Genomic DNA, 16,306 nt, shown 5'->3' on the forward strand with positions numbered 1-16,306 from the left:
TGTCCTGTTTAAAGTGTATCCTATTTCACCCCTTTTTTTAAGAAAAAACAACACAAAGAAACCAAACTCCCTTATTAACATTTCTTTGTGAAAACCCTGCGTATTTTGTTTCGATGAATCACTAAATCTCCACACAACTGAAAATACATTGTTCTATTTATACACTATATTGATATGCTGGTATATTCGAGAAACTATACTGTTCCTCAGGTGCTGAACAAAAGTACTGAGGTGCGCGTCTTTGTTATATTAATGATACAGCGGTAGTGTAAGATGTTACAGGGTGTAAAAAAGTTCTCGAACTGGAGAAATTTCCTGTATTTGCGACGTTTCTGTAATGCTGAAGAATAAGACACCAGCAGAGAGCATTCACAGATCAGCAGAACTGTCAGGATAATGTATAAATGCAAAGGTTTGAAGTTCTTTGCAGTTACGATTATTATCTACTAAATTATTTCTTTGGAAAATTGACTTTGTGGGTTACTGCAACCGAGAGGAATTTAACTCATCGGTCATCTGTTTGTTGTTCCTGATATCAAGTAAATTCTTGATACTGATAAACATGTTGTTTGGCTTTTGTAGCTAGGTTCTTGCTTTAAAATGCTGTAAATGTAGTGTCCGGAAGACAGTTATTGAATGATATAACAAAAACCATTCTCATTTCGTTGTTGTATGTTAAGTGTCACAAATACGCAAGCTTTTACTCCATAAAATATCGCAAGGCCCTATTGTGTGACCATGTCAAGATATTACAACTTACCGATTGTACCTAAGCATTTTATCATACTTTTTTCTCTGCATGCGTATTGTAAGTAACGATGTTTTTGGAAAATGTCTGCTCTTCGGTGATTAGCTTCTAAATATTCATTTAAATAGAGATTGTCAAACTCGTATTTTGCTAGTGGTAACGTTTTGTACTGAATGAGCGCTGAATTCATGATATTCTTAATTTAATAAATTTCGTATAAAGATGTTAATAACACTTATTGACAGATTTCTGCTTTTACTTTCCAGCTACAGTACGTAATTGTACCTTTCCACAGACTAGATACTTCGTTTTCTCAAATTTGTCTGCTCGTCATGTTTAAAAATGGGAGGGGGGGGGGGGGGGGAGGGAGGTAAAGAGGCAAATATATAGTATATGTTACAGCTTTCTTCTATAGCCACATTAAACTTATTGTATGTATAACCTTTGCTTTTCCTCCCACATTATGGTATAATATAATAAGCGTGAATGAATGAGGCCATATTACAGTATCAGCATTTACTGTCCTATTACATCCTCATTATAACCATAATGGGCATACTTTCAAGCTAATTTTATTAATATGAAACTCGCAAGTCATTAACACATCAGTGTAACACCCATGAATTAATAGTTACCTGCTGTTTTTTTAGAAATGCTTCCCAGTCTTTGAGACAAACCACTTTCACTTGTGACTTCCTGTATACCTTGTTTACAGTAACAAAAATAATTTGTCACTGAAATATGTATCAGTGTCTTTCATATTTACATATCTTGGTTCTGGTTTTAATGAAGTTCAGAAGGGATACCCTAGATTTTTTTCATGTTACTAGTAAAAACTTCGGTGTCAACAATAGCTAGGAGTGGGATATGTTCAGAACATGGAAGAACTCTAATAGTAACAAGAGTAACAGAAACTTGAAATTTAAGATGAAAATAAACTGTGAGGACTGTGAAACTTCCGGACAGATTAAAAGCATATGTTCGACTGGGACCCAAACCCAGCCATTTACCTTATTGGGAAGGATAAGTCTGGGGGGTCTGATCTGGCACTCAGTTCTAGTCTTTCAGTTACACAACAGTGTGCACTTTCCCATGTGGTGGATGATTCATTTTGCAAGGACTGTGGTAACATGGGAATTTTTTTTCAATGTTTCATTGGTAACTGGAGAAGCTTATCCATGTTCATGTAACAGGATTAGCATGTCACTCCATACCCTTCATGTAAAATGTTACTGTGAAGAGTGAAAAGTGTATAAAGTTCCTTAGAGACTGAACAAGACATACAAAATTCATTTTGTTCATATGTGGCCTCTTGAAGCATACTCCTTGTAGCCCTACTGCTAAAGATAAATGCAAAATAAATAATGTTTTGCTATTTTTCAATTTTTTCTGATTTAATATATGATGAAAATTCTGTACTACTTCAGAAGGTCGACAATCATGTTCTTAAAAACGAAAGAAGTGTACTTTTAACAGATTAATAGGCTTTTATTGCAACTTTAACTACTTACAGCAAGAACACACTGCTGTGTAACTTACATGTTCGCAATTGGCATCATTGAGGACCATATTCAGCACCTATTTCATTTTGCTCATTTCTTGTACCAAGCTAGGTGCCTGCAAGATATCACCTTTTAATACTGTAATTGTGTGTTGGTAACATTGTGCTGTCTGGAATTGTATGATGCCTCTTATTAGCTCAAAATGATGACATAGTCATTTATTCTAGGCTGTAGCTAATTCCTAAAGTCATTGGCTGTAAAAAGTTGTAGGGCAAATGATTCAAATAAAATCACTGTTCATTTATGTTAATGGCTAACTTCCATTCCACTGCTATTAAAAATCTTTCATTTTCTATCATTTCTGTTTATAAGTAAATTGCTGTGCTGCATAAGCGAAGTATGTGCAAGAGTTTTTGCCTTCAAGAAGTGAGGTCACTGAAAAGACTGGGTTTTAATTAAACTCCCTTATTCTTTGCAGTCCGACTAAAGGAAGCAAATTGGAGATGTTGGGGAATGTAAAGAGCCAGATGACAAGCTGGCTAGGGTCTGGTGTTTTGGGAGGCCTAAGGAAGGGGGACCCATCAGACCCAAATGCAACTACAGGCCAGCAACCATCAGATCAGTCAAGTGATCCTGCTCAGCAGACTTCTACTTCCGAGAAGCCAGCACAGGACACAACTCAAGAAACCAAAGAAGATGATGACTCCAGGTTTGTAGATTTTAATTAACATTGTGAATGTTAGTACAAATATTAAGAACAATAAATAAATTGACATTGTATAGTATGAATTACAGTAGGTAGGATAAAATAACATTGGTTTCATCTGGATGTTATCACATGTGGAGACATCTGAATTGTAGGTTTCATTCTTCAGTCCCAAAGAGTATGCGAAATCGGACAAGCAGAATATGTTGGTAGGTGAGGTGGCAACACAGGAACAATATGTTTCTGATTATCATTTTGTTAAGTTTTGTAACATTTCTCATGCACTTCCTGTACAAAAAAGCATAATTCATAAATATAAACTAAAATTAATGTTTCTACCAAGTTTCTCTCATTCCTGTTTCAACTGAGCTAGTCAAACATTTTTAAGGGCCTCAGTGTTCAGACACTGAACTCTCAAAATTCTAGCTTAACAATATGGCCAAAGGTGCAGACATGTATATCATAATTATAAAATCATATTAATACAAAATCACAAGTAATGAGAAATTTTCAATGTCATGATGCATTGAATCAGTACTGGAAAGTACATAAATAAGCTTATTAGCTTTCGAAACATGTAACAGGTCTCAGCTTTACTTACACATAAATTGCAAGACGTTGGGAACTTTGTTTACACATGCCTTACTTCAGGGAATTTATTGGCTTCAGTTTAAGCTAGTAAATGGCATAATGTGAAACATGATCGTATTTGGTTATTGTAACAAAACATCTGTGATTAGTATACAAATGGAACCATAGCTAAAATTGATTGGTCTGTGAAACCACTTCATGGCTCTTCCTCTTAATTTTACAACCTCATTAACAACACTGTTTCAGATAACTTCTTTCTTTTATATTTATACATTTTTACAGATGCTGGTATCCATTTTCTTAATCTGCTTTACCACTGTTTGCTTAGAGGCTAATGGGGGACGCTTCATAGATGTATCAACACTCAACTTACAAAGAAGGCCAGCATAAGCACCACATTGTTAACATGTTGTTCAACTTACATTTTCATATAACATTTACCATTAAATAATAAGCGTTTGGTGCAGTTTTCTCTGGATTAAGTGTGTGTGAAATTGAGCTGTGTTACATATTTCTCTTCAGATTTTCTAGTTAGTTATAAAAATAGCTCAGCAGTTACAAGCTAAACTAGCCTTTTAGTGGTCTTGTGATTGCTCTAAATGATAGTGTGTAACATAGCTTAGTGTCAGAGTTGAAATGAAATATGGTAGCATGGCCCTCCAAATTTACAGTGGCAGTATTGAGAAGCATTTCTACAACCTTTATTATCAAAGATTATTTAAATTCTGTGATTGTGTGTTGAGGGTCTTGTACGTTCTGCAGTAGTGTTTGCATTACCTGTAGTAGCTTGCTTTCTGGCATGTTACTACTTTTGCACATGTTTTGTAAATGGTTTCTTTCAGAAACAGTTTTGTTTTGATTCTGTATATTTTTAGTGATGGGCGTGGAATAAATTACTATGTTACAAATTTTACCATGGAGAGTGAATGATGATCTTCCTTGGCTTCTGTATCTTGTGACCGAGCAAAACATGGAGATAAATTGGCATTTGCAAATGCATGTGCAGTGTTCTTGACATCAATTATGGGTTTCCATAGTGAAGTGGAAAATTTGAGGAAGTGATTTAATACCAACTGTGTTTTAAACACAATAAATAATAAAACAGAACTACAGTGGCAAATACTCTATAGTTTTAGATTGAAAGACAAAGGTCTGGAAGCTAGCATAAGAGGTAATACTTCAGCATGCAATAAGTGTGTGTGTGTCACGTGAATGCATTAGCTTGCAAAATGAAGGTGAGCCAGACTACCAGCCTAGACTTTAATCCATTCAACAGTTAACAAGAGTGGTTTGATTAGACTACAGAAACACAAGATATAAAAGCACACAGATCAGAATTCAAACAGTTCAGATAGATGTGGCATATGACTTGCTTCCCTTCTGTGGTTAAGTAAGCTAAGGGGTAGGAATATCATTTGACCATAGAAATATAACTATGTTAGCGAATTTCGGGGTGGGCAATGGTTGAACACATGTAGATGCCAATAGAGAAGTAAGAGGACAAAGTGGGATATCAAAAGCTACTTATGAAGTTTGTCCAGCCAATGCCTTCTTCACTAATGAGCCTGGTTACTAGTTAGATAACTCACAGTAATAAATCAAGGTGAACAGTCAGACACACAAACCCACAGCTGGTTTAATAACACACATTTTTTCTGTGATTTTTTTTCCCTTTATAAAGCTTGACTAATAAATCAGCTATGCTGTAAGTACCATAATTCCATAAACTTTTGAAGAGAAAAGGTGCTCACAAAACTTAAGAATCAACTTATGAGTGTGGCGGATCTGAACATGTCCTGAACACAAGGAGGACTGTAGCTCTTGGGTACATGGAGAGAAGCTGAACACTTTCTTACCACATGGATCACCATAAATACCTTCCTGTATGTAAATGGTGAAAACAGTGTGCAAGTACTCACTACTGTGTGATGATTGGAATTTTGTATTTATGGTGCAGCCATTTTCCGTATGACAAATTGAACACGCATTATTAGTGCTACTACAGCCATAGGTACTACAAAGTTGTAATTCATGTTAATAGTTGCAATTTGTCAGATGACAACATATCATACAAAACATACTAAACGTTTTCTCTGAAAAGTAATTACAAAAAAATAGTTTGGAAGCTTATTCATTAGGGGGACAATCCCCTCTTTCATGATGGCCACTTGGAAACTTGTATCGGTCAACATGAAGCAGTTGTAATGACAATGCATACATTACAAAGATGAACTAAAAACATTTCTATGTTCAATAATCTAGGCAGAGAGACAGCCACATCGAATCTGAAATGAAAACTCAAATGACTTAGCCCTGGAGTCCAGCAAGTAAAGGAACTGTGGCTCTAGTCTGAAGAATAGTTGACCAATCAATGGACAGATATATATATATATATGTAGAACAGTTCATGATTGGAGGGCGGACTAATTAGTATACATCCACTGTAAAGAAACTTCAAAAGGAACAGCTTCTACTGCTCATAGTACCATAGTAGAACAACATCGAAAGACCTCTTGCAGAATACAAAGAAATTCAGGTCATGTGAAAAAGCTGTCAGTGGCACGAAAGCTAGTGTGTAGACACTCCTAAATGCTACAGGAACAGAAATAAATTTGATCAAACCCTAAGCACAATTTTGAAGTCCATTTTCAAATCTTCAATAAAAGAAGTTGCAAGACTGTTATCTCGGTTTAATGTGCATTTCACTGGAAAGGTGGATAATATAAGTATTAGTGTCATGGGCATTCAAAAACAGTTGAAATAATTGAAACTGAACACTGTTTCACCGTCTAATAGGCTACCCATAATATTCAATACAGAACTTTCAACAAAGTTATCCCCCATTTTAACCATAATATACTGTAGATCCCTCAAACAAAATACTGCACTCAGAAGTCGAAAATTTGTGACTGAATTGAAGTTACGTTTGTAGGGAGGACTCCGCATGTTATCTTAGATTGAAAATCAACAACAGATACTGAGTTAGCTTCAGTCATGCTCCAGGGTGGTGTACTGAACCTTCCTGCCCTCCTCATAGAAAAGGATCTTCTCAATCTCAGCTCACATTGTGGCTCATCACACACCATACCAAAGCAGTATTAGTTGAAAGAAAGATGGAGCATGTTAAGGATACTAACTAGTAGCAGGTATGTCCATATCTATTTGTGGTAAAATTCTAAAACCATTTTGCCATTCACCATAAACTAATAAGGATGCTCCCATTGAAACTTAGATCCTGCGTATGCTCTTGACCTCAGACTTCGTGTAGGTGATGCAATGAATTGCTGTCTGAGAAAAGCTGCACAAATATCGAGTCGCATCTTGATAAGATCAGAAAATGGTGCATTGTAAAATTGTGTCACAGAACAGATTCGTATTGTGTGACAACAATAGGTATGTCACAGTTGGAATTACATTCATGCAAGTACCTGGGTTTAATGTTTTGTGGGGAATATGAAATGGAATGATGACATAGGCTTAAGCAGCAGGTAGCAGGCGTTGGTTCACGGCAGGATACTGGGAACTTGTAGGTAGTCTACAAAGGAAATTACTCCCAAAACTCTTACGTGTTGTATCTTAGAATGTTGCTCAAGTGTGGGACGCGTACCAACAGTGAATTTACTATAATGTAGACAAAGGAAGACAGTGTGAATAGTCAAAAAGTCTGTCTGACCCACAGGAGAGCACCACAAAAATACTGAAATGAAACAGAATTTTCAGACACCAGGTATCCTGTGAAAGCCTAATCACAAAGATCCAAGAACCAATATTAAGTGAAGAACCCAGGAATTGACTTCAGGCCCCATCAGGAATGCAAAGACAAGATTAGTCTAATTTTAACATGCACAGAGGCATCCAAGCTTTCATTCATTCTTTCCCTGCTTCGTAGTCGAATGGAATGGGAAGAAATACTAACGTGTGGTACAATACACCCTTGCTCAGGTTGTTAGCAATGGTTCGTAGAGTGTGAGTGTAATGTAGATGGTCAGACATGCTGTCCTAGTGGCCGAAATGCCAAATAAATGATGGTATAAATCAGTTTTTCAGTGATCGGTTCATTGTAGAACTTCGGCAACTCAATGAGGCAAGATTCTTTGTACATGATTAATTGTCATATTTAGACATATAAAACCATATTAAATGATTATAATTTTGGTCCACATGATTTTGGAATTGTTGTGGAACAGGTCAGTCTACAAGTCCAACAATACGTTCTTGGGCTAACAGAACACACATACACAAGCCCTTGTTAGAGAAATTGCTAGAGATAGATAATGTATGTAAAACTTCTTTCCAAATGACATGCTTATTTGCTGCAGTGTCAATGGCTATTGTAGTTAACTAGTGTTCCACAGCGATGTTGCCTCACGACAATATATGGAATATGTATGATACACTAACTGTAGATTGAAATTGAGGAGCTAGATGCAAATATTGTGATAAAATGCACTGTTACACACTTGAATTGCAGCTGTGAAGGCATGTAGATGACTGTTAAATACCTCCAGCCTATTAAACTCTTGGCTTCAATATAGCCAATGCTAATAAGAAGTCGAAAGAGGTAGTGTTGAACCTAGGCATTCTGTGTTGGTGAGCACATGGTCATCTGCGAAACCATTGAAGCTGAGGTACCATTACTTATACTGTTGATGTTCAGTCACTGTCACGTATGTAGTAGCAGAGTAAAGTATTGCTAAGGCTGTGTATGCAACAGATGCACCACTTACACAGCAAGGATTGTAATACTGGTAAGATGTCCACCAGAAGGTGCATCATAATGACCCACCTACAAGTAATGCACAAAGAGGTTGCCTTGATACACAATATCAGCTCGTGGAGGCATTTGTTAATGCAGCAAACTTTGTCACGTTCACCTACATTAGTTGTGGATAACTGGATGGGTGTTGTAGGCCACAGCTTGATAAATTTTGAAGCAAGCCAGATTCTGTATTTTACAGGTGTCAAAATTTTTATTTGTGGGACACTCAAGCCTTGCATGACATAAGCTGCTATAGGCAACCACGGTTTTGGGGTCTTAGCTCCATCATCGGGTGTATCTGAAATCTGAAGTAAAATAACAGCTCTAACCTACTCCATTTAGCGATTAAGAAATTTTTAAACAATTAAAGATTGACAATTAAAAACTGAAAGAGAGAAAATGTTTCAACAATAATCTACCTAGAAGTGGTGGGGCATCATGTCTATGAGCTAACAGTTGATAAGCAAACATCTGTCATAAGTGGACTGTCAAATAATATCCCAAATTGTGGCTGCGACACGGCAAGCAGACAGAACAGTAACACCACAGGCCGTATTTGTGGTAAACACTGTGATGGAGGGGCATAACATGACAGAGAGAGAAACTAAGGTATAAGCATGTACGAATGCTGAAAAAATACAGAAGCAATATAGGTAATGGCGGTCCATTACAAAAGATGTTCACGTTAATAAACAAATTGGAAAAAGCAATCCATAAGACACAGAATCCTAATATAACTAACAGCATGAGCCAAAGGCTGACACACATACAATTTGCCAAAATCTGCATCAAAAGCAGGAAAGTACAAACATAACACATAACGGGTTGTAAACCAGTGGAATTAAAAGGTAAAACTTTTAAAAAATAAAACTGGCAAATATAAATCCGATTACTGAAGAGTTCTAACATAACAAATGACAGATCATGAACCGATGAAGTTAAAAAATAATGCATTTGAAACATGAAAAAATTTCTAAAACATTTCAAGAAACTAAAAAAAATTAAGATGAATACAAGTATTATTGCACTTATTCTGTTGTTAATCATGCTATTTTTTGTTACTTGTTTGTTAAGGTGAACATATCTCTTAATGGAGTGCCATGACTTTCGGTTGTTGGGTATATTTCTTCTGCACTTTTTTTTTTTTTTTTTTTTTTTACCTTAGCTCCTCTCCATGTGATGTTACGCGCCCCCTTTACAGTGTTTACCATCAATCTGGCTTGCACTATTACTGCTCAGTCCACTTGTTGTAGCAACGTGAGCATCCTGTATCAACATACGGTATGTGTTGATCTTGAATGTAGGCATTTTGGCATGGTTCGCTATATCATGTTGTAAGTTGAAACTTCCTGTCAGATTAAAACTGTGTACCAGACTGAGACTCAAACTTAGGACTTTTGCCTTTTGTGGGCAAGTGCTCTACCATGTGAGCTACCCAAGTACGACCCACAACGCCCCTGCGGGTCCGGGGTAAGAATAGGCCCGAGGTATTCCTGCCTGTCGTAAGAGGCGACTAAAAGGAGTTTCAACCTTTTCGGCCTTCCATGTAATGGTCCCCCTTGGGGTTTGACCTCCATTTTTCAAAATTCTACAGAAGTACGAGCCTTTTGGGGAAGGACACCTTACATGGTGTACCACTGGTCCTAAGTGCACTAAGACCTTGGCACTCAGCATTGCACCGGCGTTGTAACCTTACCCACTATTCCTCAAATTGGGCCTCAACGCCTGATGGGTTGTCCAAGTTACGCCCATAGTGCATCTCCATCTGCACCAGCGATCATGATGGACTTTCCATCGCACCAGAAATCCAGCACGGTAGCCAACCCGTTGTGGTGGGGTCGTCATGTACCCTCTAGGTTGTAGCCCCCTGACAACACAGGGATCGTACTGCCGATACCTGAGCTGCACCCTCCCCACGTCGGCCAAGAAGTAGATGCCCGTCTCCTTGGGGCATCAGGACTCCCGGCAATGGTCATCATGCCAGGTGGCCCTTGCTGCGGCTGGGTGGCGCCCATGGGGAGAGCCCCTGGTCGGAGTGAGTGGTATCGGGGCGGACGTTTCGCAGATGAAACGTCAACATGTATCTGGTCGCTCTGCGGCCGAGTCTTTCAAAAGAAAAGGTACCGTTTCTAGTTCTGGTTCTCCTGCCCTTTCCCCCTTGGCTACTCCATGGGAGGAGGGACAGGCCCGCCGGCTTGGGGCGAAGTACTTCCCCCGCTATTTGGTCTGTTCTCGAACCGATGGGGAGACGTTCGCCACCTCCAAGCCCATGTTCTTTGTTCAGCACATTGAGGACGTCTTCGGGGAAATCGAAGCTCTCAGCAAGATGCGTTCAGGGTCCGTCCATATCAAGACCACCTCCGCCACACAGTCGGCGGCGCTCCAGGCGTGCGACCGCCTAGGGGACATCCCAGTATCCATTGTCCCACATCTGGCACTAAATAGGACGCAGGGGGTTATTTTTCATCGTGACCTCCTGCTACAATCTGATGAGGAGCTCAGGGCCAACCTGGAGCGCCGAGGCGTGCATTTCGTCCGGCGAGTCCAGCGCGGCCCCAAAGACCGTCGCATCGACACCGGGGCCTTTATCCTCGTCTTCGAGGGGGACGTTCTCCCGGAGAAGGTGAAGGTGATGTGCTACCGGTGTGACGTGCGACCTTACGTCCCGCCTCCTATGCGCTGTTTTAGGTGTTTGCGCTTTGGGCACATGTCATCACGGTGTGAGGCTGAGCCCCTTTGTGGCGATTGTGGACGTCCTCTTCGTGAGGAACATACATGCACCCCACCACCTCGGTGCGTTAATTGTCCTGGCGTCCACTCGCCTAGATCCTCAGACTGCCCCGCATATCAGAAGGAGAAAAAGATACAAGAAATCAAAACTTTGGATCGGCTCTCTTATTCTGAGGCCCGGAAGAAGTACGACCGCCTCCATCCCATGCCATTGACCACCTCGTTTGCCTCAGTTGTGTCCACTCCTTCCGCGGTATCCTCACCCCTATCCTGTCCCCCCTCCACCTCCTCCACCCATCAGGGGGCTCTGCCTCCGCCTCTCAAATCCCTCCCTTCCAAATCCTCCTCCCCCGTGGCCCCCACCCCCTCTGCCCCAGGGGCCACCCTTCTTCCTCCTCCTCCCCCCACGCCACCTGAGAAGCGATCCTCTTCTCAGGCGTCCATCGGGGAAACGTTCCGGACCCCAGCTTCCGAGGTCCGGCGTTCCAAAACGGACCCCGCGCGTGAGGACCTTCTTCGGGTCCAGCCCACCATCCCTGTGCCTCCTCGGCCTTCCAAGAAGGCCTCCAAGAAGAAGTCTCTATCCCCCTCTCCACCCCGGCGCGTTTCGTCTGACGCTCCATCCGTGAGTCGCTGCTCCCGGGTGTCCTCAGTTTCGCCGGGACGCTCTGCTGCCAGGCGCTCCGCCGGCCTTTCGTCGGCAAATGATGCGGCCCGTCCTACACAACCAGGGACAGCGGCCGCAGCTGGCGACGAGTCGATGGAACCGGATCTGCCTCCCGTCGGTTGTAGCGTAGTTCCCTCGCAACCTGGCCCTCCGCGGCCGTCGAGGTGACCAGCTCTTCCCCCATCTCGTTCCCCCAACCTTTTGACTAGCGATGGCGTTGTTTCATTGGAACATACGAGGTATCCGATCTAATCGGGAGGAATTACAACTGCTCCTCCGCCTGCACTGTCCGCTCGTCCTTGGTCTCCAGGAAACCAAGTTGCGCCCGACTGACCGTATTGCCTTTACCCACTATACCTCGGAGCGGTATGACCTCACCCCTGTGGACGGTATCCCAGCTCATGGTGGGGTCATGTTGCTCGTTCGGGACGATGTTTATTACCATCCCATCCCATTGACCACCCCACTCCAAGCAATAGCTGTCCGCATTACTCTTTCTGCTTTTACTTTTTCAGTTTGTACCATCTACACTCCACCATCATCTGCTGTTAGTCGGGCTGACATGATGCACCTGATCGTTCAGCTTCCCCTGCCGTTTTTATTGTTTGGCGACTTTAACGCCCATCATCCCCTTTGGGGCTCTCCTGCATCCTGTCCAAGAGGCTCACTCTTGGCGGATGTCTTCAACCATCTCAATCTTGTCTGCCTCAATACCGGCGCCCCGACTTTCCTTTCGGACTCTACTCATACCTACTTCCACTTGGACCTCTCGATCTGTTCTGCCACTCGTGCCCGTCGGTTCGAGTGGTATGTCCTTTCTGACACCTATTCGAGCGACCACTTCCCCTGTGTCGTTCGTCTCCTGCACCACACCCCATCCCCACGTCCTTCGAGCTGGAACATACTGAAAGCTGACTGGGGACTGTACTCATCCCTGGCGACCTTTCCGGACCACGATTTTCCCAGTTGTGACAGTCAGGTCGAATACCTCACGGCTGTTATCATCAATGCTGCCGAACGTTCCATCCCTCGTACTACTTCTTCTTCACGTCGCGTTTCCGTCCCCTGGTGGAACGAGGCTTGTAGGGACGCTATCCATGCTCGACGACGTGCTTTACGCACCTTTCGCCGCCATCCTACGTTGGCGAATTGTATAGAATACAAACGACTCCGAGCGCAATGCCGTAGAGTCATCAAAGACAGCAAAAAAGCTTGTTGGGCCTCTTTCACCAGCTCCTTTAACAGTTTCACTCCCTCTTCTGTCGTTTGGGGTAGCCTGCGCCGGCTGTCGGGCATTAAGGCCCACTCCTCGGTACCTGGCCTGACCTCAGGTAATGAGGTCCTTGTTGATCCTGTGGCTGTCTCCAACGCCTTTGGCCGCTTTTTCGCGGAGGTTTCAAGCTCCGCCCATTACCATCCTGCCTTCCTTCACAGGAAAGAGTCAGAAGAGGCTCGGCGACCTTCCTTCCACTCGCTGAATCTGGAAACTTATAATGCCCCCTTTACTATGCGGGAACTCGAACGTGCGCTTGCACTGTCCCGGTCCTCTGCTCCGGGGCCAGATGCCATTCACGTTCAGATGCTGGCACACCTTTCTCCGGCGGGCAAAAGCTTCCTTCTTCGTACCTACAATCGCGTCTGGACTGAAGGTCAAGTCCCCATGCGTTGGCGTGACGCCGTTGTTGTTCCTATACCCAAACCTGGGAAGGATAGACACCTTCCTTCTAGTTACCGCCCCATTTCTCTTACAAGCTGTGTCTGTAAGGTGATGGAGCGCATGGTTAATGCTCGGTTAGTCTGGATTCTTGAATCTCGACGACTACTTACTAATGTCCAATGCGGCTTTCGTCGCCGCCGCTCCGCTGTTGACCACCTTGTGACCCTGTTGACATTCATCATGAACAACTTTTTGCGAAGGCGCCAAACGGTAGCCGTGTTCTTCGACTTGGAGAAGGCTTATGATACCTGTTGGAGAGGAGGTATCCTCCGCACTATGCACAGGTGGGGCCTACGCGGTCGCCTGCCCCTTTTTATTGATTCCTTTTTAACGGATCGAAAGTTTAGGGTACGTGTGGGTTCCGTATTGTCCGACGTCTTCCTCCAGGAGAACGGAGTGCCTCAGGGCTCCGTCTTGAGCGTAGCCCTTTTTGCCATAGCGATCAATCCAATTATGGATTGCATTCCACCTAATGTCTCAGGCTCCCTCTTTGTCGATGACTTCGCGATCTACTGCAGTGCCCAGAGAACATGCCTCCTGGAGCGCTGCCTTCAGCGTTGTCTAGACAGCCTCTACTCATGGAGCGTGGCAAATGGCTTCCGGTTCTCTGAAGAGAAGGCAGTTTGTATCAACTTTTGGCGATATAAAGCGTTCCTTCCGCCATCCTTACATCTCGGTCCCGTTGTTCTCCCATTCGTGGACACAACTAAGTTTTTAGGGCTCACGTTGGACAGGAAACTGTGTTGGTCTTCACATGTCTCTTATTTGGCGGCCCGTTGTACACGTTCCCTTAATGTCCTAAGAGTTCTTAGCGGTTCATCTTGGGGAGCGGATCGCACTGTCCTGCTTCGCTTGTATCGGTCCATAGTCCGATCGAAGCTGGATTATGGGAGCTTCGTCTACTCGTCCGCTCGGCCGTCCCTCTTACGCCGGCTCAACTCCATCCACCATCGGGGGATACGTCTTGGGACCGGAGCCTTCTACACTAGTCCTGTGGAGAGTCTTTATGCTGAAGCTGCCGAGTTACCATTGACTTACCAGCGCGACGTACTGCTGTGTCGGTATGCCTGCCGGTTGTTGTCTATGCCCGACCACCCCTCTTACGAGTCCTTCTTCGCCAATTCTCTCGACTGTCAGTACGGGTTGTATGTGTCTGCCCTGCTGCCACCCGGAGTCCGCTTCCGTCGCCTGCTTCGACAATTGGATTTTGCCCTCCCTACCACCTTCAGAGAGAGTGAGAGCCCGACACCACCTTGGCTCCAGGCTCCGGTTCCTATTTATCTCGACCTCAGCTCACTCCCGAAGGAGGGTACTCCGGCTGCAGTGTATTGCTCATGGTTTGTCGAAATTGGTGCTCGACTTGCCGGTCACACCTTTATTTACACCGATGGCTCCAAAACTGACGATGGTGTCGGCTGTGCCTTTGTCGTCGGGGCTGCCACCTTTAAATACCGGCTCCTCGACCAATGTTCCAGCTTTACGGCCGAGCTTTTTGCTCTCCATCAGGCCATTCAGTATGCCCGCCGCCACCGCCATTCATCGTATGTACTCTGCTCTGACTCGCTCAGTGCTCTTCAGAGCCTTGGAGCTCCCTATCCGGTCCATCCCTTGATTCAACGGATACAGCAGTCCCTCCATTCTTTCGCTAATAATGATGGTTCTGTCAGCTTTCTGTGAGTTCCCGGACATGTAGGAGTGCCTGGGAATGAGGCTGCGGATGCTGCAGCCAAGGCTGCAGTCGTCCTGCCTCGGCCAGCCTCCCATTGTGTCCCGTCATCTGACGTTCGTGGGGATGTCTGTAAGAGGCTTGTGTCGTTGTGGTGGGATGCTTGGTCATCCCTCCAAGGAAACAAGCTCCGGGCAGTAAAACCGCTCCCAACTGCTTGGACAACATCCTCCCGACCATCTCGGCGCGAGGAGGTCCTTCTGACCAGGTTGCGGATTGGGCATTGCCGGTTTAGCCACCGCTACCTGCTCTCCGGTGATCCAGCCCCGCAGTGCCCTTGTGGTCAGGCATTAACAGTGCGCCATGTTTTATTGTCGTGTCCCCGTTTTAATCAATTTCGTGTTATCCTGTCCCTGCCATCTACTTTACCAGATGTTTTAGCTGATGACGCTTGAGCAGCTGCTCGTATTCTGCGTTTTATAACTTTAACTGGCTTGTCCAAAGACATATAACCTTTTTACTTATTTTATCTGCATCTTTGTCAGGTACTTCTGGTGTCCCCCCATCCCCTTGAGTTTTAGCAGATTCCATTTGCTCTAACACCAGTGACTGGGCGCTAATGACCTCAGCAGTTGAGTGCCCTTAAACCCTACAAAAAAAAAAAAAAAAAAAAAAAAAAAAAAAAATTACGACCCACAACCCATCCTCACAGCTTTACTTCCTCCAGTACCTCGTCTCCTACCTTCCAAACTTCACAGAAGCTCTCCTGCGAACCTAGCAGTTGTTAGAGCACTTGCCCGTGAAAGGCAAAGGTCCAGAGTTCGAGTATTGGTCCAGCACACAGTTTTAATGTGCCAGAAAGTTTCATATCAGCACACACTCTGCTGCAGAGTAAAAATTTCATTCAGGTTACAAGTTGACTTGTGCCTTCTGCAGTGCAGTGTCATTATTTAGTTTAACTTTGGTTTGGCACATGACTTCTTCCACCCAGTGTCCTATGGTGACATTGTCGTTATAGACGGTATGCATTCTTGGTGGCAATTTTGGAACAAGAGGAAATTTCCAGGGCTGCAATTGAAATTTGGAATTCATTGCAGCCACAATTTTGGCATATTATTTGATGGTCCACCTACGATAGATGCTTGCGTGTCAATTGTTAAAGCATGGACATGACATACTATTACTGCTAGGTAGGCTGTTGTCAAACCACTTTATCTGTT

The 16,306-nt window shown here is 43.5% G+C and overlaps 1 protein-coding gene across 5 annotated transcripts in view; it reads left to right on the plus strand.

Annotated features, from left to right (window-relative positions):
- Positions 1-16,306, plus strand: part of LOC124555037 (synapse-associated protein of 47 kDa-like) — a 320,494-nt gene that overhangs the window by 153,460 nt on the left and 150,728 nt on the right. For 4 of the 5 annotated variants that reach the window (XM_047128800.1, XM_047128801.1, XM_047128803.1 and 1 more), the window contains exon 2: positions 2,729-2,959. In XM_047128800.1, the coding sequence (XP_046984756.1) occupies positions 2,729-2,959 (231 nt within the window). Of the gene's footprint in view, positions 1-483; positions 540-2,728; positions 2,960-16,306 lie in introns of those variants that run through there. The other variant, XM_047128804.1, reaches the window with a different exon arrangement.

Source organism: Schistocerca americana, chromosome X (assembly GCF_021461395.2).
Source record: "Schistocerca americana isolate TAMUIC-IGC-003095 chromosome X, iqSchAmer2.1, whole genome shotgun sequence".
Taxonomy (NCBI): domain Eukaryota; kingdom Metazoa; phylum Arthropoda; class Insecta; order Orthoptera; family Acrididae; genus Schistocerca; species Schistocerca americana.